This window comes from Diabrotica virgifera, chromosome 8 (assembly GCF_917563875.1).
Source record: "Diabrotica virgifera virgifera chromosome 8, PGI_DIABVI_V3a".
Classification (NCBI taxonomy): Eukaryota; Metazoa; Arthropoda; class Insecta; order Coleoptera; family Chrysomelidae; genus Diabrotica; species Diabrotica virgifera.
Window position 1 is genome coordinate 97,916,508 of NC_065450.1, and position 25,928 is coordinate 97,942,435.

General features: G+C 33.2%; 1 protein-coding gene across 1 annotated transcript in view; it reads left to right on the forward strand.

Annotated features, from left to right (window-relative positions):
* Positions 1 to 25,928, forward strand: part of LOC114342607 (disco-interacting protein 2) — a 1,011,532-nt gene that overhangs the window by 144,795 nt on the left and 840,809 nt on the right. Inside the window, exon 2 of the mRNA XM_050658584.1 lies at positions 23,393 to 25,260. Within this exon, the coding sequence (XP_050514541.1) occupies positions 23,523 to 25,260 (1,738 nt within the window). The 5' untranslated portion in view covers positions 23,393 to 23,522. The remainder of the gene's footprint in view (positions 1 to 23,392; positions 25,261 to 25,928) is intronic.

The window sequence follows — 25,928 nt, forward strand, 5'->3', positions numbered from 1 at the left end:
GTTTACTTCCGTAAGTTTATTTAATGAATCTGTATTTATAAATAATTTTAACAACCTTTAATGATATATTTGTCTGAATATTTGCTAAACTGTTCTGTTCACTTTTACAAGTTGTAAAACATTAATTGTGATAAATGTCACTGAATGTTTATCTACAAAGACTTGAATTTTGGATGTGTGTATTAAAAAATAATCTTTCGAATATCACACGGTAGTAAGAATAAATAAGAAAATAATGCTCCAGTTTTTTTCTCAAACTTGTTACCATTCAGCAATGGTCACTGAAGAACCTATTACCAGGTAACAAGTTTTCGAAAAATCGTCGCATTATTTTCAATTTATTCTCATAGCCCAGTCGGGATACCATTTGACCTTGCATTAGGAGCTGACTGAATTTGACCGTTGCGTTAGCCGCCATCTTGATTTTAACCGAGAACCGTTTTTGCTCAATATCTCCGCCATTTTCAACTTTTCGACAAAAAATATACAAACTGAAAATGTTGAAAATGCGATTTTCTATAATTTCGTTTATTATAATTTTTTTCGTGCGGTCCATATTTTCCGAGTTATGGGGAAAAAACAGTGACAGTTAAAGCATAATTATTGATTTATTGAATTATCTCGTTTACTATTACTTTTACAACAAATTTTAACCTATACAAAAATGAAGAGAATTAAATTTTGTACAATTTTGATCTCTTTCATTTTTTTGATAAAATCAATATTGGTAGTACGTATGCGGTAAAGGCGCGAGCGTAAGACCCGATTGATTTTAAAGCAATTGTTTTTGTTCACTATCTTCCCCATTTTCAACTATTCGACAAAAAGTGTAAGGACAGAAATTGTTGCAATTACGATTTACTACAATTTTTCGAGAGAACCAGTGGCGGGTCTAAGAGGGGGGAATGGGAAAATTCCCCCCAACGGGGTCCAAAATTTAAAAAATTGTTGAAATATTAAAATATGTTAGCTGACATGAAACTTAATTATCGACAGATAAATTCTGTGGTACTAAGGCAAAACCCGATATATCAAAAATTATCGATTTTTCGTTTTTAATGCCAATATGTACTTTGAGAAATAAAGAATATGATGACAAAACCCTACATGGCTAAACGCAACCATGTAAACCAGTATGATAAAATTAGTTTCCGATATGTCCACTATTACAACGACGCCGCGAACTTTTAAACTCATCTGCTGCAAAATCACCTTTTTTGACATATCGGGTTTTGCCTTAGCACCACAGAATTCAACCAATAAAACCCGCTACTTAATAAAATTAAGTGAACTTAATGCATATACGTTATTATTTATGTCTTTTATGTACTTAGTTTGGTTGGTGTGTCATTGGAAGTTTTAAAAATTGTATAAAATATAATTCTCTTTATTTTTGTTTATGTACAATTACGTCGTAAAGTTAATAATAAATGAGACAATTCAATAATTATGCTTCCCCTCCGCTTCCACTATTTTCCTCCTTAACTCGGAGAATATTGATCGCATAAAAAAATTGTGGAAAAGAAATTGTAGGAAATTGCGTTTACAACAATTTTAGTTCCTACCGTTTTTGTCGAAAAGTTGAAAATGGCGGAGATATTAAGCAAAAACGGTTCTCCTTTAAAATCAATATGGCGGCTAATGCAACCGCGGAATTCAGTCGAGATTTTAAATTTACACTACTATTGATCTGCCCTAAAGGATAGAATTATAAAATTTGGGGCAGCTCGGAAAAAAGATTCAATTCAGTAATTATGCTCCCCCCACCACTTTTTACTATTTTCCCACTTAACTCGGAAAATATCAACCGCATGAAAAAAATTGTTAAAAAGAAATTGTAGGAAATCATATTTGGAACATTTTAAGTTGAAAATAGCGTAGATATTGAACAAAAACAATTGCTACAAAATCAATCAGGTCTTACGCTCGCGCCATTGTCGCATACATACTACCTTAAATATTAACTTCAGCAAAAAAATGAAAGAAACTAAAATTATGTAGAATTCAATTCTCTCTATTTTTGTATAGGAACAGTTTTGTCGTAAAACTAACAATAAGCGAGATAATTCAATAATTATACTCTATTTATATATAACTGTCACTATTTTCCGCTATAACTCGGAAAATATCGATGGCACGAAAAAATTGTAAAAATAGAAATGATAGAAAATTATATTTTCAACAATTTTGGTTGTTATACTGGGCAGAAATTCAGTCGAGATTTTAAATTTACACTACTATTGACCCCCCCCTAAAGATTAAAAAAATAAAATTTGGGGCAGCTCCTAATGCAAGGTTATGCCTGTTATTAGTCTAACCCGACTGGACTGTCACTCTCTTGTGATATTAATGTTGATAATAATTTTTGATAAAATTACGTGTCGACAAGTAGCGCCGCAGATGTATTTGGTTGTTACTCAAATTTAAAATTAAAATAAATCACAATTAATGCTTTACAACTTGTGAAAGTGTTACACAATGAGCAGGTTTAGCAAATATTTAGACGAAGATATCAATTAAAATTTATATATTATTTTTGTTTTAAACAATTTTATTCATGAAAATCTTACTGAATTACCCTCGTGACAATTTGGTATAATTTTTAAATTAAAACTGTCAAAGTGTCACTCGGGATACAAATCGGTAATTCTAGAGCTCTTGTGTAATTACTAGTGATAATTCCTTAATTACTTATTTTTTAGAATAAATTTTAAGGTAGTCACCATATTCTATTCTCTTGTTTAATCACACAAATCACACCAAATTTGCTCTGGCGTTATTTGCATAATTTTACTGCGGCGCCAGACATTAACGTGAACACTCAATATCTTGTTATTTATTTACCACGTAATGAGAACCGATACGAATTCAATTTCATGATTGTGTTCATTCTCCATTCTTCTTTACGCCGGTGCGTCTAGACTGAAATCGAAGAATTTCGAATAAATTCAATATGTGACTGTCAAGTTTGATTTAGGGGTTGTAAATAAAACTAAATGGGCCAGACGAATTATTTACCCATTTCTTTCACGAATTCAAAATCATAGTAAGAAGGAAAATGTTTTATTATTTGCATAATATACAGGGTGAATGTTAAACCCAAAGAATTTAAACAAACTGAAAGGTCTCAGATGCAGAATTCACCATTATAATAAAAATTAAAATGGTAAAATAGTTTTTAAATCTGAAACTTTTCTTGTTGGAAGCTCTTTCTGGTACATCCTTAATCTGTGATTTTTACAATGTATAAGACAGCAGACGACGAATGTAGAAAACAAAAAGGACTCTAGTATATGCAGTCACATTCCGTTTTCATTCGTCTAGGAAAAGGACAGAAAGAAACTTCCTAGTACTCAAATCTGAGTAAAGATAGAAAGAACTTCCAACAAGAAAAGTTTCAGATTTAAATAACTATTTATAATTTTAATTTTTATTATAATGGTGAATTCTGCATCTGAGACTTTTCAGTTTGTAGAGATGTCGCTGAATTGCGTCCCAATGGGGATTTCAATGATCTTTGAAATTTCCCTTAAATAGATGAGCTAGCTCGTTTTTGCTTCAGAGGTGTGCACGCTGCTCTGCTGAGGAAGCCTATAAGGCAGAAACAGCTGTCCAGGGATTGTGCATCCGTCTGAATCGAAAGCAAGCAAAAACCATCTTTTACTTTTCTATCTTTACTCAGATGTGAGTACTAGGAAGTTTCTTTCTGTCCTTTTCCTAGACGAATGAAAACGGAATGTGACTGCATATACTAGAGTCCTTTTTGTTTTCTATATTCGTCGTCTGCTGTCTTATAAATTGTAAAAGTCGCAGATTAAGGATGTACCAGAAAGAACTTCCAACAAGAAAAGTTTCACATTTAAAAAACTATTTAACATTTTAATTTTTTTTATAATGGTGAATTCTGCATATGAGACTTTTCAGTTTGTTTAATAGCCCAGTAAGACCGTCCGCACATGGGTCGATCGAAGACACGTCTCGAAGTTCGCGCGTCTTGCTCGTCTTGTACGAACCCTGCGTCACAAGCGATTGCCCTCCGTACACTAGTCGATTCTGTTTTTATAAATTAACGCATTTTTTATATAGTAACCAAAACGACTATTTCGATCTGTGAAGAGTACGGTGTTATTACATTTTTCTACAGTTGCATTATACAGTTGAGGATATTTTTCTACTTCCTCAACGAATTTTATAATAAACATCTAGAAACACAAGTTCAATGTTTTCAGAATTTTACATTACAAACAATATATTTCCACAAAGCTAATAGTACTACAATCAACGAACATAACATTCACCGATCTTTAAAAAAACTAAAATTTAATTTAGGGCAAAACTCAACAAAAACAAAGCAAACAAATAAAATAATGACTAAACGTGCGTCTCACTCGAACTTTCTCGTTCGCTTCAGATCGCACGGAACGAGAGTCGTACAAGACGAGGAGATTTTGCAATTCTAAACGCCTCGTGTACGGAGCCCAATATGCCACAACGAAGAAACTTGAGTGGCAGGGAGAGATCTACGCGATTTGAATCGAGTCGAGTGCTTCGAGCGTCGCTCCATGTGCGGACGGCCTAAATGAACGGGAAATTTCGGTGATACCGTGTAATTTTCAGGGGCAACTCCGAATTGGATGAAAATTTGGATTTAGGTTCTACTTACCCTCCACTTCAAAGTTGAAATTGTGCCGTTGGTTGCTTTTACTTGGAGGGTGACAGTCACCCCTTCTCGGGGGTGAAAAAACATACGTTCAAGATAAGACCGGAAATGGATAAATTGACTGATTTTAAGTAACTTTTGTTCTATAGAGTTTTTTACCTAAGTCAATACTTTTCGAGTTATTTGCCATTGAAAATGTTGATTTTTCGACAAAAAAACTACGTTTTGAGACGGTTTTTCGCAAATAACTCAAAAAGTAAATATTTTATCGAAAAACATATCCGTAGCAAAAGTGTAGCTTATAAAAAACACAAAAAAATGGCGTATCAGTAGAGTCTAACAATCAAATAAAAACAAAGTTGTAGCTCATGAAAAATACGTTCTTATTCGTCTAATTCCAAATCGAATATTTCAAGATGAAATCACCGAAAAATTAAGCACTTTTCGGGAAAAACCCTTTTAAACTTTTTTAAAGTGTTTATAAAAAGCTTCGTTTTAATTGTTAACAAAAGTTTTATCATTAAAAATAAGCCAGTTACGCTCAAAATAAAGTTGGCCCTCTTTTCTTTTTGTAAAAAATCATGAAAATGTCGCCGTGTTTAGCTCCCCAAATGAAATTAGTCGCTACCGCTTTACAAACAATTTACTTACCTATCTATTTTTTATATGATCTGTCAGTCTCACCGGTTTATAGTGTTTACTTTTGAAAGGGTTATAATTGAGAAAGCTTGAATGGGTTACTAATCACGAATGTATGCAAATTTTGAACAGCCATATCTTAACCAATTTTTGTCTTACGGAGAACAAAATAAAACTAGCATATTTATAATAGCAAAACCTACATTTTTTACTTGTTAAGATTTTTCTTATCACTAATACTTTTTAAGTTATTTTGAAAAAATGAAATTTTTCAAAAATTTTTAGAAATTTTTTTTTACTACAAAACCAAATGTTTTCAAAAATAAGCACTTCAAACCAATCAAACTTACAGATCATATAAACAATACACATACAGTTAAAATAGATGGTAAAGCCAAACGATTAATTTCATTTAGGGTGCTAAATAGAGGGAGGTGTTCACGATTTTTTTTACCAAAAAAAAAGGGTCAACTTTTTTTCAGTGTAACTCGTTTATTTTTGATGCTGTAAACTTTTGTAAAAAACAAATAATAAGCTTTTTTTCGATACTTTAAAAATGTTAATAAGGTTTTCCCGAAAAACGCTTCTTTCTTCGGTGATTTCGCGTTGAATTATTCGATTTGGAATTAGACGAATAAGAACGTATTTTTCATGAGCTACAACTTTGCTTCTACTCAATTTGTAGACTTTACGGGTACACTATTTTTTTCGTTTTTTTATAGGCTACACTTTTGCTGAAAATATTTTTTTCGATAAAATATTTACTTTTTGAGTTATTTGAGAAAAAGGTCTGAAAACGTAGTTTTTTTGTCGAAAAATCAACATTTTAAATCGCGAATAGCTCGAAAAGTATTGACTTACGTAAAAAACTTTATAGAACAAAAGGTGCTTAAAATAAGTAAATTTATCCATTTCCGGCCTTATTTTAAACAGGCGTTTTTCACCCCCCGAGAAGGGGTAAAGGTCACCCCCCAAGTAAAAGCAATCAACGGCACAAATTCAACTTTGAAGTGGAGGGTAAGTAGAACCTAAATCCAAATTTTCATGCAATTCGGAGTTGTCCCTGGAAAGTACACTCCAAAACGGTCATTTATTGGGATATAAGAGATGTTGCTGAATTGCGTCCCAATGGGGATTTCAATAGAAGGATATCAATTGAGGATTTCAAGCTAGATGGGCTAGCTGGTTTTCGCTTCAGAGATGTGCACGCTGCTCTGCTGAGGAAGCCTATAAGGCAGAAACAGCTGTGCAGGGATTGTGCATCCCTCTGAATCGAAAGCAAGCAAAAACCATCTTTTAACAAAGAATTTATTTCAAAAAAGCCACTACCGACGCATTTCATTTGGTAAATTATTATAATTTCAAAATATTTTTTCCATTTTTATAATTACAGTAGACTCCCGTAAGTTCGGCCACCTCGGGACCGGACCCTAGGCCGAACTTAAAAGTGGCCGAACTAACAGATGCTTATCTAAAAAATGCCCATTTATTGTTTGTATGGATCTAGCAAAAACAAAACACTTGTACATTAAGTAGAAGACAACACAGAGGAATACTCTGACATATATTTAACATAATAATATATGGAAAGATAGACCGTTACAAAAATACTATAAAACAATACTTACAGAACTCTAGGTCTAATAAAATTTAAAAATATTATTGCACATTGGTGGTTTGGCTTCTTAAACACTTAAAGTCAGTAATTTTTTTCTGAATTTTCTTTTCTAATGATTTTTGATGTGCAAAGTGTGTGACTAATGCTCAGGGAGCCGGCCGGACTAAGCGGAGACCGAACTAACCGAGGCCGAACTTACGGGAGTCTACTGTATTTCGCTATTATATCAAATTATAATTTTAATCTACAGTGCTACAGTGCGCTGACTTGGTAAGAAATAATCCATTTTTACTTAACTGTAGGAATGTTTCGTGCATATTAGGCCATTTCAAAAATCAATAATGTAATTTTTTACTTTTATATTTTTTGGAGAATCATTTTTAAAGGTACATTGTTATCGGAGCTTATAGGCTATACCGGGTGTCCACTTATATTTTCCCCCATTTTAACTGCCTATAACTTCTAAACGGCTCAAGATAGAAAAATGCGGTTTTCGCTGAAATGTTTTATTTTAGTAAAAGTTTTGTCTGAATGTCTTGAATTTTTTATATCACTTTCAAATACGAAAAAAAAATGGCGGATTTTTGGAAAAAAACGTTGTTGACTTTTTTTTTAATGGAACACCCAGTATATTTTTTTGTAAATTGAAAGAAAAGTCATTCACCTATCTAGCGATATAAAGTTTTTTAAAATCGGTTGTCAAATCACTGAGTAATTAATTTTTTCCACCTACCTCTTCCGAAAGTATACTTTTCCGGACCTGATTGTAGGGAGCAACGTTGTACTTTTCCTCCCTAGGGAGGAAAAGTAAAAGTGACGTCATGGTATTTCATTCATGGAATATAACTTATTGACGCCCTGTACAATATCTATTTTCTATTACGTAAGTATCTATACATTTTAACATTTATTTAAAACAGTCGGTATTTTGCAGAATGGTAAAAACAGTAAATTGTTATTCTGATTTAACAATGTTTACATTAATAATTTGACTTATATTTGACAGTTGACAGTTATAGTGTACCTACTTTTTAGTTTGAGTTCTAATAAATTTTGTTGGTTAGTTACATAAATAAATTAAGTAAAAATGAAAAAAATGACTTGTTATTTGAGGAAGGTGGAAAAACCATATGTATACCATGTGAGTAAAGTGCCTTTTCCTCCCTTGAATGATTACTGCCCTCCTCTACGCGTCGAGCAGTAAACTTCATTCTCGGGAGGAAAAGTGGCACTTTCCTCCCTTGTTATACAAATAGCTATTAAAATGAGTGGTGCAACGTGGATATCACATACCTAAATAACATAACTAAGCAAAATGATATTATGTTAAGTGATTTCCACATTGCATCTCTCATTTTAAAAATTATTTGCTCAGTTATTTGACAACCGATTTTAAAATTTTTTATATTGCTGGATAGGTAAATGACCGTTTTTTCAAGCTACAAAAAAATATACTGGGTGTTTCAATAAAAAAAGTCCACAACGTTTTTTATTTCAAAAATCCGCTATTTTATATTTAAAAGCGATATAAAAAATGGTCATTTACCTAAAAACTTGAAAAAACGGTCATTTACCTATCCAACGATATAAATTTTTTTAAAATCGGCTGTCAAATAACTGAGCAATTAATTTTTAAAATGAGAGATGCAATGTAGAAATCACATCAATTTGCTAGTTATGTTATATAGATATGTGATATCCACGTTGCACCTTTCATTTTAAAAATTAATTACTCAGTGATTTGACAACCGATTTTAAAAAACTTTATATCGCTGGATAGGTGAATGACCTTTCTTTCAATTTACGAAAAAATATACTGGGTGTTCCATTAAAAAAAAAGTCCACAACGTTTTTTCAAAAATCCGCCATTTTTCTTTTCGTATTTGAAAGCGAAATAAAAAAATTCAATCCATTCAGACAAAACTTTTACTAAAATAAAACATTTCAGCAAAAACCGCATATTTCTATCTTGAGCCGTTTAGAAGATATAGGCAGTTAAAATGGGGGAAAATATAAGTGGACACCCGGTATTATACCGGAATTGTTTGTTCCTGAAGTTTCGTCTGCAATGCAGCAGATGCTGTCGGATTAAAAATGACAACACATTATAATAGTCTAAGATCCGAATATAGATCGATTTGTACCCATCTGCTTGCCGGATGACACATTTTTTTTATTAAATTTCATACATATACAAATATCTCTAGCATGGGTTGCCTATCAAAATCGTGTCATAGCTATCATTAAGAAGGGGCCGTAGGGGTTGAAATCAATATTTCAAGCACATTATTTTTTGAAAGTATGGTAGAATTATTTTATTTTTAAGTTAAATAGGCATATTCAGTACAATTCATAGATTGTTCAAAAAAAAATTCAAGGAAAAATATCGCAAAATGAGCCAAACGTGGCAAATTTTTAAAGATACCTCAAAAAACAATGGATTTTGCGAGAACTCATCATTGGATCATGGTAAACAAAAAATTCAAAAATATTTTATTAGATTATAAGTTTCTATAGGTCACGCTGTCGAGTTCTTTTAGTTTTATCAAATTTTTACTTTTTCATATAGCTCAGAAATCAAAACGATTTTTTTTTAAAAAAAAGGGTGAAAATTAAATAAGCATAAAATAAAAAACATCTCGACAGCGTTACCTCAAGGAATGTCTAAAGAAAATATATACAAAATTTCAGGTGGGTCGGTCGAGTAGTTTTTGAGTTAAAATGTCTACAGCCTTTGAAAACGGCAGTTTTGAGGAAAAAGCGTTTAAAGTATTGTCAACTTTTATTTTCAATTTCTTTTTTGTCTGTCAAATCGTAAAATGATGCACACCGGAATACCTTTTTGTATCGCTGTGTAATTTACAAAAGAAAATAAAAACAGCTGTTGACCGTTATTCACTACGTTCAAGCGTGCTGGCGCGAACCTGCTGCAAAGCGATTAGAAGGTAGGGATATTCAACACTATCTCCCTAACTCCCTACCTTCGACTTGCTTTGCAGCAAGTACGAGCCAGCGCGCTTGAGCGTAGTGAGAAACGGTAAACAACTGTTCTCATTTTCTTTTGTAAATTACTCCGCGATTCAAGAACATATTCGGATGTCCCTCACATTACGATTTGACAGACAAAAAATAAATTGAAAAATAAAAGATTGACAATACTTTCAACGCGTTTTTCTCAAAACTTCCTTTTCAAAGGCTGGAGACATTGTAACTCAAAAACTACTTGACGTAACAGCAGAAACACGACCCGACACAGAGAGGACAAAAAGATTGCTCGAAACAGCGGATATGAAAACCCTTCGAAAAATCGATGATAAAACTATGGGACAGAGCTAGAAGTGCAGATATATGACGGAGATGCAAGGTGGATAACAATAACTCGGTAAGAAACAGAAGAATAGAATGGAATGACCACATAAGCCGAAATGACAACAAATAGAGTAGTCAGGACAGCGAGAGACGGTTCCCCAATAGGAAGACGATCAGTGGGAAGACCACGAAAACGATGGAACGGTAACTTACTAGAGGCATATGAGAAAAAACAGACAGTTATGTCGACACAAAAAAAAGAAGAAGAGACAAAGAAAACTGTTAAAACTCTAATAAAAATTATTCAAGTACAAATAATCATCATCACAAGATAAATAATAATTTATCTACCTTATTAGTTCTTTCTTACTTATTTGACCAAAAGGAGGGAATTTAGATGACATAAAAATAAAAATCAACATTGTTACAAATGAGTCGAATTTATTGATATTATAGAAATCAAACGAAAATTATAGCGGACATCTTTCTATTGTTGTAATTTGAAAGAGTTGTCCCAGCGGTACATAAAAAAGAGTTTACATGTTAAATACCTTGTTGGAATATCCAATAATTGTCATTTTCACTTCACTAATCTTTTAAACTTTTTATATAACAAAAACAGGTGGATAGTATAATTTTGACTTTTCTCTATTTCTTGAACTCCAAATTAAATTTTTTTTGTGGTATTGGAGTATTTTGACTATTTTTTAAAAATCAGGTATAATCGTGAATAGATTTAGTATCGAAGAACTCCAAAAATAGAGGGTACCACTACCCTTTATAATTTGTTTGGTACCTAATTTATTTGCGAGGAGGACATTTTGTGGACCAGTTTGCAAATAAATTACATCAACCCTCTAGCGCGGCGGACACAACCCCCCAAAATCTTTAATGGAAAGAGGAGTTGAGTGATGCGTACCTCATTTTAAAGGCCGTTCAAACAGCTTTTCAAAAGTACCAGTATACATTATATTTATTTTTAGTACTTTTGGAAAAATCAAGTGAAACCGTAAATATACTACGTATGGAGTTCAGAACTCCATAATTTTTTTAGAGTATTAAACTCCAAATTGAATTTTTTTTTGAGTATTGGAGTATTTTGAGTATATTTTGGAGTATTTTTGAAAAAATCAAGTAAAACAGTAAAGATATTACATAGGTATCTAATTCAGAACTCCAAACTTGTTTTGGAGTATTGAGTTTAAGATTTTTTCAAAAGTACCGAAAATCAATATAATATATTTCAATATCAATATCAATATAACATAATATTATGTGGTATTTTTGACAAGGTAGTTGAACGACCTTGAAAGTGAGGTGTCACTTAATGTCCTATCCATTAAATTTTTTGGGGGTTGTTTCCGCCCCCGCTAGAGGGTTGATGGAATTTAGTTGAAAAGTGGTCTACAAAATTTTCTCTCCACAAACAAATTTGACTTGTATTTGCATATTTTTAGGTTTTCTATAGGGACCAAATTATAGACAGTGATACCTTTTCAAATTGACACACTGTCTACAATAATCCTAAAGAATTATTTATTAGCGGCTTCTATGAAAATTTTTAGTTTATTACACAAAGACTTATGTTATTATTTACAAGAATAAAAAACCACGAAACGCCGTAAAAATGAGTGACGCAGACAATATTCCAGCTACAAAAGAGCTGATATGAATATTACGTGGCGTGAAAATGTATTTTTATTTTAATGGAAAATAAAATTCTAGTTTTATTTTGAAAGACTTTTTCCATAATATTTGCTAAATTTGAAATAAAACGAGCCACAAACTACTACAAAAGTAGGTTGAAATTTTGAGTAATTGTCGAAAAACCAACATTTTCAAAGTTTAATTTTTCGGCTATACTGAGCCGTGTGTAGGTATGATCTTGCCGCTTAGCCACCATTTGAAAGCCTAACTTAACTCTACTGATTTGGTGTATTTGCGGTTTTCCTGTCTCCTTGAACCTAAGATATGTACGCCCAAAAATATGCCATTTTGTATCTACCTATCCCTATAACTGGCTTATGGGTCGTCAAAAGTCACAAACTACACCGGTTCTGAATCGGCCTTGACCCACTCTTCAAACACAGAAAAAAAAATCAGATCGGTGTAACTTTTCCACATACATACATACATATTACATACATTCATATCCACAAATATTTCCCACTTTTTAAATAAAAATTGAGTCATACTTCTGAGCTCGGTAACTTTTGAATGGTATAACCGATTTTCAAAATTAGACATGGTTGGAAAGGTCATGATCAGTACTATCAGAAGTCGCAAAGATCAGACTTAAATTTTTGAAATTTTTGGGAGTTTTGGGGACGAGAACGAAAAACAGACCCTAAATGGGAAGGACCGTAAAATCCACACCCTTGGACCAAAATGTATAGTTGACATGTGGATGGGCGAGTCTTTTCCTAAACTTTAAGATGGGATTTGGTGCAATTTTCAATTCAGTCAAATATAGAAAATCGAAAATTTCGTGTAATATAGTGTCGCATGTAGGGGTATTGTGCGCCACTGGCGAGAACTGCCGCTGTTTGGTAATATTATATATTATGCATCTTAGTTTACAAAAAGCTGGTTGGATCTTTTTATGTTCAAGTATATGATGTAGTTGCACAATTTCGAGTTAACTGATTAATACTTCTTGAGCAATTTCTATACTAAGTTGATATATTTACGGTCAAAATGTTCATAAACAATCGGAATAAGTATCTCGAAGTTTAAATTAATTTGGCCCTTATCCAAAAGGGATCCCCTACAGGGATATAGTGTTCTTGAAACTTTCAGAAATAGAAGAATAAAGTTTTTGTTGCAAAGTCCTTTAATATTTCCAGATTTTACTCTTAGAAAGTTAGTTGCTGAATTGGATGTTTTGCTAAAAACTTTTATGAAAATAAACATTTGAGCGGTAAACAACTTCAAATGTAGGTCGTATTAAATTACTCTAAAATGCATTCAACATTGAACATAGTACCTAACTTAAAAAGAAGGAAAGATATTTTAATCCTCTACGTCTACGGTGATTATTATTAAATTTTCACATCGATTAATCGATAAACCCCTTTTGATAGAAATTTTGGTACATTGGAATTACTTAAAATCAATTATCTGTAAATAGTTGAAAGACTGAAAATTTTGTACACACTTGAATGAATGAAGGAAGTAAGAAAATAGTATATGTGTGTAATAGCTATTTGTATAACAAGGGAGGAAAGTGCTACTTTTCCTCCCGAGAATGAAGTTTACTGCCCGACGCGTAGCGGAGGGCAGTAATCATTCAAGGGAGGAAAAGGCACTTTACTCCCATGTTATACATATGGTTTTTCCACCTTCCTCAAATAACAAGTCATTTTTTCATTTTTACTTAATTTATTTATATAACTAACCAACAAAATTTATTAGAACTAAAACTAACAAGTACGTACAATATAACTGTCAACTGTCAAATATAAGTCAAATTAATAATGTAAACATTGTTAAATCAAAATAACAATTTACTGTTTTTTACCATTCTGCAAAATACAGAGTGTTTTATAAATAAACGTTAAAATGTATAGAAACTTACGTAATAGAAAATAGATATTGTACAGGGCGTCAATAAGTTACATTTCATGAATGAAATACCATGACGTCACTTTTACTTTTCCTCCCTAGGGAGGAAAAATATTTTCCTCCCTAGGGAGGAAAAGTACAACTTTGCTCCCTACAATCAGGTCCGGAAAAGTATACTTTCGGTAGAGGTAGGTGGAAAATAAATATACACTGTTACTAATAAAACACTCGTATTCTAAGGTTATTCCGTATTTATATCTAGAATAGTTATCCTAAGTATAAGGTAAATATAGTACGAAAATAATTCGTTACTAATAAACTCTGTATAAGTTAGATATAAGTATTCCCACTTTATTCCCAAATAATAGTTTGGCAACGTTGCAATCTTCTGCACAAATACATAGAACAACGATAAATATTGTGTCAAATATGTCAATTTTGATTTTTCTCTGTAACTGACAAACCAAATTAGCCTAGGCGAAAAGTTTTCGGAATGATAAAAATGAGTTTTTGTTGATTTTTTTTAAATACCAGTATTCTTCTTTCATATGGTTTTCACTGAATTGCTGTATCATTATTATTTTCTGAATAATAACATTGCAAAAAAAAGTTCCTAGGTAAACAAGGTAAACAAATTGAATAAAATTTAAATTAATTGACGAATCATCTTGAAATTTTTTGTTCATTGTGTCTGTTTGACTCAACTTTTCATGCAATATCAAATTCAAATATAAATCACCTATTAAGTTTTCTAAAAACCTTACACCATCTTTTAAAAACCGATATTTAATTCTCAATTCCTTATCAGTGTATTGTGAAAAGGGATTTATTCTATCCTTGAGAAGTTTCCTTTTTCGTGTATTTTCTATCATGTTAATTAAATTATCAACTTCTTCGACAGCCGCAGCACCCGTTAAACACATTTTTTATTATATAATTACTCACAAAACAAATCAAAAGATAATATATTTTTCCTCTGATGACATTGACAGTGATAAAATAGGTTATACCAGACTTAAACAAGGGTGTGGGTCGGTATAAACTTGGACTAAATTCTTATACCAAGTATAACCTATATCTAAGTTATTCCATGTTTATTGGTAGTGATTTTGCCTATACCTGATTTATTCTCAGTATAACTTTTATACTTGGTTTATTAGTAACAGTGTTAGTGTGTAAATAATATATAACAAGAAATCGAACTTAACTGAATTGGCAACATTTAGCGCGCCTATGAGTATAATAATTATTGTTATCACAATATTGTGCCTTCGATTTTGATAGTGTAGTGTCACTGTTACTTTCGTGCTGACGACGCACTGTTGCCGCACTGTTGAAAGTTAGCAGAACTTTCGAAAAAAAAATATTGATGGCCCGCTGATGTAGGCTCTTAATAACAACTGAATATCTGATAGAATTCAAAAGCTCAATTACTACTACTACTTAAACTGCCAACTTCCTATTTCTATACATTTTCTGACGTTTCAGACTTTACGAGACCTTTTGTGATATTTTTCTTCTTTGTCTATAGTTTATTGGCCTCCACCTACTTAGGTATTTGGCCAGCTCATCGTCGCGGAATAAGGGAAAATCCCTTATTCACTTACAATTTGGAGTTAATACATTATACAATCTGCTTCTTCTTCTTACATAAACAAGGACAAACATAACAAGGCCAAAACTTTTCACGTTAGGAGCGACTACCTACCAATACACAATCTTCTTTTTCTTCTTTGGTTTAGTAGAAATTTTGAGTTGGCGTAGGACAACTACAACAAAGACACAAACTTTTTTCTCTTAGGATCAACTGCCGACCATTACACTATCTTATTCTTCTACTTCTTTTTTATATATAGTGAAAAACCCATGTGATTACAGAATGTTTATATAAAGTTCTTGCAACACACTTTTTATGTGAAATTTTGACTGTAAATACCAATTATTGTTGAACTATACATACTCCATCGCGAGTTTCCCACTTCCGACAAATCTATGATCTAGGAGAGTATCTGACCTCATTCTATGTTTCTTCGTTGTATGCCTGGGATCAGTTTCTGGAATTATTTTGCAAATATCCTGTTCTTCCACAACTTAAATATCTTCTGTTTCCATTTTTAGATTTTTGAAGATTTTAGCTGAAGATTTTGAAATATTGTTCTGAAGCTATTTCTTTGTGGCATTTATGTAATTTATTATTCTAAATGGGAAATAAGCCACAATTTAACTTAAAAAATGATTTTATTGACGTTTGGACTTCCAACTCGGACATCGTTATCAAAATACAAAATATTACTAAGTTAAACAAAAATGTTGTTGCTGGAAGATTTTGAAGTATGCTTAATCTTCTTTCATTTCATTTTGATCGAGATCTGGAAATACCTACTTTCCACCACTTCATACTCCTGGGTATTACATCATTGAGCGTTTTGTGATGTAATCGGAGAGCTTGTTACATTTCAAAATAATGTAGTTCATCTATGAATGCCTCTATATCAATTTGTTCCAGAAAATCTTTAGGTGCTTTAGGGCACGCCAAATGTAATAATCTCTTAATATATGCTTTAAAATCCTGCAGGCTTTCGTTATATTGTCGATGTCGAACTGTTAACTGTCTTTGGAAATGCTGCTGCCTTATCTTGTATTTAAAGCATGAACGAGAGAGGTATAACTGGATGCATCCTGTGTTAGAAATTGCACGAAGGTTGATGCATGTGCTTAAAGCGACACTACCATGAAAGCTCTTATTTCTTTCTCTGTCTAGCTATTTGCTGAAGCTGCAGCTTCGAATTGAAGAATAAAAATTGCCCATGCTGTTTGGCTATTCCAACGTGGGTGGTTTTAAAATTTTGCTAGTTCTAATAATTGTGCCTAGTTCAACTATGGAAGATGATGAGGCTGTTTGTTCAGATTATAACACTAGTTACTGAAACAATGTTAAATACAGAATCTTGGGTACCAATTTTTTTTCTAACTCATTTATTTGTCTTTCTAAAAATAGTTTTTTTTTGTTGTTGTACTATTTCATTTTTTAAATCGGTTTTTACATATTTCTGTTCTGATTATAGTTTATCTATTCTACCAGTAATTTGACGAACCTCGAACTTAAAATTTTCCTGAGTTTGATATAAACTATTTATAATTTTTACCTCTATTCTTCTACGCCTGTCCTTCTCCTCTTCCTTTTGTTGCATACGCTTCTTCTTCTTCTTGTCTGCGCTTCTCCTTTTTCTCTTCTTTTGAAAAAAATTCATATATATTCATCTATAATATCTCAAAATTGAATGTATTATCTTATTTAAATAATCCTGTATTCGATATTTTGATTGGGTTTAAAAATAAATTGATAATTAAAAGTAATATGTTCAGTAGTAATTGCACAAGAGCTCTAAAATTCTATATTAATTTTAGAGATCGAGTGCAATTTGTTGCGATTATTTCATGAATAAAACTGTTCAAAACCAAAATTTTATTGTAATTTATTTATGTAAGTACAAATTAGTACTGTTAAACACACAGTTGATATAAAATATTTTACGGCTGAAAGTCATCACTTTTATAACTTTTAAAACATTAATTGTCATTAATGTCACTGAATGTATTTTTTCGTAGCAACGAAGGGCATCTGACGTAATATACTTGACGACGGGATATTATCAAAAATTATCACCTTAATTTGCATTTCTGTAGCTTTCTATTGGTCAGAATCTCCTATGAATGAAATAATCTGTATAATTCAATTGTATAGCAACTTTTTTGTGCTTCCTTGTATACACACAAAGACCCCACTTTATAAATTAGCAATTATCATTGCTATCATATTCCGTTTTATAGGTGACTGTAATTTTCGGCTTTTCTACTCTGCTACTTTTCAATGTCAATGAAAACCGAAAGACATAGTGCCGAAAGATATATTGTTATATTGATATATTGTTATATTGACATATTGTTATATTGATATATTGTTATTTGGAGCAGTTATAAAAGCTGTTTGGTATCACGACTTCTAAACAGGTACCGTAGGTAACTTTTTGTGAAATGTTAGCTTATAGTCCTAATTAGGTATTATTTGGGTACTTAAGTCTATGGACTCTATAAATACCAATCGTGCTACAATGGCTACATGCTAGAGGACCCGATATAAGGTCGAAATGCACCCATCTGCTTAATGGATAAACATTATTTGATATGTAATTTAGTATGTTATAGTTATTAATTAATAACTTTAACAGTTTACTTTTAGACAGTGCAAAGTGTCTGTTAGATCCACAAAGTGCAAATCTTGACTTATCAGTAAAAAGAATATTAGTCCAATCGTTAATATCCCAATCGACATGTTCTGGTGCAAAACATACACGTGCTGTACGGTGTGCACTCGTTAACAGTTAACAGTAGAAGGCATTCTCGCTCTGATTCCAAATTTCCTTAATCTGTTTCTGACCGAATTGGCACTTTACGAACCGAACATTACGGACCACGGCCTGTGGAAATATCATTTCGCAGTTGCCTAGCTGTAAAGCGGGCTTCACACTCTCGGCGAAGTTACTTCGCCAAAGTTGACCGAAGTCCGAAGTATCTCTCTACACACTCGTTCTACTTCGCGAGGAAGTGCGATACCGACAAAGAGCGGTGCGATACCGACAAAGATCCCTTTGACTCGGACGCGCCAGACCGACAGAAAATGGAAGTAGAACGAAATGAGGCAAAGTTGTACAAGGTGGCCGTCTACACTCTCGTACTTGTTGAACCTCGAGCGACTTCGGCGAGAGTGAAATGCGGGCATAATATGATGTATACGCAAAGTCTACAGATGTAAATAACGTTCATCTGCGGTGTTCGTGCACCTGGGAAGTCCTGGAACTGGTATTCTTGTGTATCCTCCACTTTCTCTATACCTTCTTAAAGCACTGGAAACGCTGGATTGGTGGATTCGCATAACATCAGTAAGATATTGCTGCAATCGTCCATCTCCAATTAAAGCCACAATTTGAGCTGCTTGTTCTGACGTTATATTACTCATTTTTTGTAAGGACGCATATTGCGCCTATCATTGGGCATATCATTGAAAACTTAAGCAGACATAGTATACAGATCAAGTTCTCGATTATAAATGTCCAAAATAAATATTCTGTTTTAACAACGTTTTGTTTACTGTTTTTTTTTTTCCTCCAAAAACACGGTTCAACTTGAAATGTTATAGGTTTTTTTGACACCTAAAGAAGAAGATAGACGGGTATTATAACATTCCGCTAAAAATTAAAAATCATTTTTAAACTTTTTTTTTCTGTTTCAAAAATTATGCGATACTTTTTGTGATTAGTGTACCTACAGATTCAAGTAACTTTATTTTTCACCCGTTACCGATATTTCATACTGCTTTTATTTATCTGATCCGAGGGACTGTGGAAAATTTCATTTCATTTGCACAAGAAATTGCCAGACGTTTGACCTTGCTAGTCGTGGAAAACTCGACACTGTCTCGGCCAGCAGACAGAATGAGAATTGAGCCGGTTATGGAAAGGGTAGTAATAATGTTCCCAATCAAAAATTTCTCTTTAATGTTATCAAGATGGATTCAATTTTTTTTGAAGTTATACTTCTTTAAACGCGATTGGGAAAATTGTTGAGAGTGAATTTTTACAAAAACGACAGTATCAACTACGCTCACACAGGCAGTATGAAGTTAGTTGCTAAATCTTTCAAGTTACGTATGTGTCAGTGCAAATACAGAGTGAAAAAAATATATTGGTGGTTGGTACTAGTACACTTTAGAAGACCAAAAATAATTATTTATTTCACGATTTTTTTTCTCAGAACCTTTATTAAAAATGAACATAAAACTTTTTACATATTAATATCTAACTCTTAGAGAGTACAAAAAATATATCTCTTTTCATGTATGCACGTACACTAATATTGTAGAGGGCGCAAAAGTCGAAGCCTCGAAAAATGATGGCGGACAGTTAATCTCAGGATTGCGATATCTGAAACTAGTATAGTATAGTTGATCCAAAAGATGGCATAACCCAGAAATCCAAAGTGAAAGTTATCCTTCAACACCAAATTATTCTATATGGTCCACACAATGTCCAGAAAAAAGTCACACCATTTTGAGCGTCGGGTTTGGGGGGGGGGGGAGAAATCGGTAAATTCGTAGTTTTTTAAGTTTTTCGCCAATATTTCTAAATCTATGCGGTTTAGCATGAACAACCTTCTATACAAAATTGTTCTACATTAAATTTGAAATAAAAAAGGCCCTATCCTAGGCATAATCTTTCTCAAATGAATGGTTCCAAAGTTACGGAGGTAGTATAGTATAACTGGTCCAAAAAAAGGCCTAACCCAAACATCCAAAGTAAAAGTTTTCCTCCAACATCAAAATGTTCTATATAGTTCACATATTGTTCAGTAAAAAGTTACACTATTTTGAGCGTCCGGTTTGGGAGGGAGATGGGAGAGAAGCCGGTAAATTAATAGTTTTTTTAAGTTTTTCGTCAATATGTCTAAAACTATGCTTTAGCGTAAACAATGTTATATACAAAAATGTTCTACATGAAATTTAAAACAAAAAATATTCTATAGATAATTGTTATAAAAGCAACGGTTCCAGAGTTACGGAGGGTGAAAAGTCGAGGTTTTCGATACTTTTTATATCTTTTGGGCAATATTTATGATATAACTATGTATACCAAAAACCCAGACATCCAAAGGAAAGTTATCCTCCAACACCAAATTGTTTTATATGGTCCACATAATGTTCAGAAAAAAGTCACACCATTTTGAGCGTCGGGTTTGGGGGGGAGAGGGGGGAGAAATCGGTAAATATAAAAAGTATCGAAAACCTCCACTTTCACCCTCCGTAACTCTGGAACCGTTGATTTTATAACAATTATGTATAGAACCTTTTTTGTTTTAAATTTTATGTAGAACCTTTTTCTATAGAACATTCCTTACGCTAAAGCATACTTTTAGAAATATTGACGAAAAACGTAAAAAAGCTACTAATTTACCGATTTCTTCCCCATCTCCCCCCCAAACCGGACGCTCAAAATGGTGTAACTTTTTACTGAACAATATGTGGACCATATAGAACAATTTGGTGTTGGAGGAAAACTTTTACTTTGGATGTCTGGGTTAGGCCTTTTTCTGGACCAATTATACTATACTACCTCCGTAACTTTGGAACCGTTAATTTTAGAAGGGTTATGCGTAGGTAGGATTACCATACGTCCGAAATTCGTCCGGACAGTCCGGATTTGAAAGACATGTCCAGATTGGCGTCCGGATATGAGAAAGGTCCGGATTTTTTTCTTTACTGAAAAAAAAATGGAAAACACTTGGCCCAATGGTGGGAAATTTCATTCTGCGCAGCACCTAGTTAATTTTTGGTTTAAATATTTTTTTATATCGTTCTGTAATATTATTTTCTATGTCTAAATTATGTTAAAATATAGGTGTATAGTATCTGTATTTTAAACTGGCAGAGATGGTAACCGCAACACAGTCAAATTCACATTTTACATTTTCTACAACCCCTTGAACTACACCTGTCCGGATTTGGCCTTAATAAATTATGGTAACCCTATGTATAGGCCTTTTTTATTTCAAATTTGATGTAGAACAATTTTGTGAAGAGGGTTGTTCATGCTAAACCGCTTAGTTTTAGAAATATTGACGAAAAACGTAAAAACTACGAATTTGCAGATTTCTCCCCCCTCTCCCCCCCCCCAAACCCGACGCTCAAAATGGTGTGACTTTTTTCTGAACATTATGTGGACCATATAGAACAATTTGAGTTGGAGGGTAACTTTCACTTTGGATGTCTGGGTTTGGATCTAACTATACCATAATAAACAAAAAAATTGTACTGCATTTGAAAAAGGAAGGTTTCTTACATGACAATTTACCACAATTTGACCAAAAAATAAAAAATAAATATTTTTTAACCATGAAAAACTGAAGAAAAACGGGCGATTTTTTCACAAAATGTTTTCAAATTTCCGTAAAATCTTTTTTTGGCAGAATTTTTCACTAACGGTGGTAAATTGTCACGTAAGAGACCTTCCTTTTTCAAATGCCGTACGATCTTTTTGTTTCAGAGATCCCAATCCTGAGATTAACTGTCCGCCATCGGAACTACTTTTTTTCGAGGCCTCGACTTTGGCGCCCTCTACAATATTAATGAACGTGCATAAATAAAAGAAGATATATTTTTTGTATTCTCAAGAGTTAGATATTAATATGTAAAAGGTTTTATGTTCATTTTTAATAAAGATTCTGAGGAAAAAAATCTTGAAAAAATGCTTATTTTTGGTCTTTCTAAAGTGTACTAGTACCTTTAGTAAATATATTTTATTATATTTTTGTGTCTTTGGATTGGTCTTCGTCGGGAATACGATAATAAATATTAAAATATGATGGAAAGGAGATTAAAAAACAATCTTAATAAATATTATTAATTTGTACAATCCAATGACACAAGGCCGCTTTGTGAGTCACTTGTCCACCAGGTAGAAGCTACTCTTCTTCATCATTTTCGTCGTTTTCTCATCAGCAATTTCTTAGGATGTTTCTTAATTACAAATATGTTATTCAAGAGAGTTTTTAGTTAGTTTTCTCAGGATTCGAAAAAAATGAATGTATTTAAATAGCATTGGATCAAGATTACTACCCCATTAAATATACACTATACAGGGTGTTTGGTAAAGAATCTTTAATCTTAGGCACTGTACACCATACTAAAAATTATGTTAAATAATCGTTTCTGGCTACTACCAGAGGTGTACGACAGGGGAAAGTGAATGGTTGACCCTTTCCAAATTCTACGCCACTGATGAAACTGCTATTTTAGCATAATGTTTAGATTCTCCAATAATTTCTATGCAAATAATATACTCTTTATTCGTAACGATAAAGTCATTCGTTTTCGAGATATTTGAAGTTAAAAATGAAAAGGCACACTTATTTTGATTAATGTATTATGCTCCTTCGTTTTTAGCTTCAAATATCTCGAAAACTAATGGCTTTATCGTTACGAATGAACAGTACGTTTTTTACATAGAAAGTATTGGAGAAGAAAAAATTGCACTAAAATAGCAATTCCGCCAGTGGCATAGAATTTGGGAAGGGTTAACCATTCACGTTCCTCCGTCGTACGCCTCTGGTAGTAGCCAGAAACGTTTGTTTAACATAATTTAGTAGATTGTACAATACCAGAACCACCACTTAGCAAATTTCGTGTTGTTGTCCCATGCCTGTCAGGAAATATTCAAAAATAAATAAAATAAAAGTTTACCTTTGACACCCTGTATTTCGGTTATTATCAACTTTTGTACTAAGGTAAGTTAGATTAATTCAACCTATTTTAACCTCAGGAATCTAAGGTTAAGCTATGGCCCATTCTTTATCAAACACCCTGTATATATTTATACTATAGTAATATACTATAGTAATGTACAGTCGATTATTCATGAAAATCTTATATTAAGTACTTATTGATATGTAAAAAAAATAGTTTAAATAAGAAACTGATACAAATTGTACAGGCAGAGATCCTCAGAGTTATACAGTTTTTAATTATAAAACTAATTACAGGTATTTCTTAGGTACCCACCAAATCCGACAGTACCACGACCGCTATGATCAACCAAAAGACAGAGCAAAAATTGGCAATGGCAGTCTGGAGAAGAGGTGTGAGGCAACAAATGCAACTCGATACCTAGTTCCTAGAGTGCTATGAAGCCGATAACATTCGAAAACCTTCGCCGACTTGTCGGCGGAGGTCGTAAAAAGAAAGAAAAAGAATCATCTTTCAAACGAAGTGAATCTTTTAAAAGAATATCAATTCGTAGAAGTTACTTAGATCGCGGAAAAAAGAAACATGTACATAAGTTAGAAGTTTCAACGCAAACTGTTACCGAAGAAGAAGAAATTTTAGAAACTGCGAAAGAGACTCCAGGTTCTGTGCAAGTGGAGAAGAGAGATGTAGCCGTGGCCACTAATGATTTAACTATCAAGAATGAGGTAAAGTGCAATAATAAGTACAAATTAGAGCAAAGTAAGAGCGGGCCAGGTCAAAGCGTTATCGCCTATGGACAATGGCTGAGGGGGATCAGAAAAACTGAATCTTCAAATTCTACGGGTATTAAGGGTTCAGAAAGAACCATAATATACGTACCAGCTTCTGATGAAATTGTTCCTCCACCTGTTATTCGACAATTATCTTCATCACCTGTTTTGATAAAAAAATCTCCAATACAAAAAAGAAAATCCAAACAAAGGAGTCCCAGTTTGCAGAGAAAAGAGAGCAATGATTCTGCAGTGGAGATGTTTCCTTGGGGCGATAGTACCGAATTAAAAAAATCACCTTTAGTTAGAAGAAGATCCAGGCAATCCCCTTTACCTCTTTTGCCTGATTCTGGTGCTGAAGAAATGTGTTCCTTATCAATAAGTTTAGGACGAATATGGATAGATGCTCCTACTGGCATGGCTCCACGAAGTTTAGAATTACCAAAGTCTACAGGCCCTCCTGCTCCAGCTCATCATTCGTTAGATAGTGCACTTAAGGACTTAAGAGACGACCCCATTGTGATTAATAGGTTACAGAAGAAACCTACTCCCCCAGTGGGAAGAACATTATCGTCAACGAGTAACACAACTGCTTCAACAGGTTTATTTTCTAGTAAGGATTCTGGCTTTTCATTCTCGATATCGGCTCCGAAATTAAACGATTTTCACTCAAACTTTGCTTCGCCGCCATCTCGGGGACTTTTTAGAAAAAAGAGGCCGAAGCCAAAATTATCTGTCAGTAGGGATGGTTACTTTAAACGAACAAGTGGTGCTTTAGTAGTAGATACAAAACGAAGTTCAGTGACAAGAAAACATAGTGGTAGGAAGAAAAATAAAAAGAAGAAGAGTGTTAAAGAGAGTGGTTCGGTAAGAAGTGATTTATACCAAGTGATGGTTAGTAGACCTTCCAAATCTTTACGTTCTTTAAAATTGGACCCGATGATTTTCGTTCCTCCGGAAAAAAGGAAAAGTTGCATAAATCGGAAGTCATCATTTAAATACGGTCTCAGTGAAATACGTAACTGGACACCTTTGGATAATTCCATTTACGTTAGTCGAAGTACTTATAGTACTGATGAGGGGCTATACGAAAGCCTTACGGGTGACTATGAATATTTATCAGACGAATTAAGCTGTAACATATCCCGTTTAACTTTGACTAATGATGAATACGAAAATTTTGCTTGTGGATCTCCAGTGTCTGATAAATCGACAATTAGTCTTTTGGTCAGTGATAGCTCTAAAAGTGACAATCCCTATGTGCCTCCAGGAGTTTCACCAGTGCCAAAAAGAAAACCAGTTAGACAGAAAAAAACAGGATTAAGTCACAAACGGAGTATTACTTACGTAGTCAAACCAACCATTATCAGGGCTCCTTCAACTTTAAGACGACAAAACAAAAAAGGTGAGATTACAAGATTATTAATTAAAAATATTTATTAAATATCATCAAAGTGTTTTCTATATAATATACTCACGTACAAAAATATTGCATATGCATGTGAAATGATATTTTTTGTGCTGCTATCTTTAGCCCCCCAGTATCATAGGATTTTTTTTTCGAATGTGATGGTTTAAACTGTCATATAAATGCTATAATCGGATTTAAATCTGATCTGGGCTATATGCTGGCCAATATAATTTTTAAATTGAATCTCATCCAGGTTAGTATTCACTGTTCTAGCGACATAAAGATGTGCATAAGCACCAATATGTCATATCGAATGTGACTTGCAAATAGCAAACCATAATCTCCTAAAATGTTTTCAACGTACACGTCAGTTGGCATTCGCCTACCCACCTCCACGTGTTCGGTATATCCTTTCAAAGCATTACCGTTCCGTAGCAATATGCCGCCACCACCAAAACTAACGCTCTGTATTAGGTTACAACTGGCATACTGCTCACCAACTCTTCTGTAGACGAAGTTTTGTCAATATTACTTTCAAATGATGAACGGTGTGCCAGATGTACCTTCATACAGAGCGTTAATTTTGATGGTGGGGGCATAGTGCTATGGAGTGGTATTTCTTGGAAAGGAGATACCGAACTTTTGGAGGTTATTGGATGAAT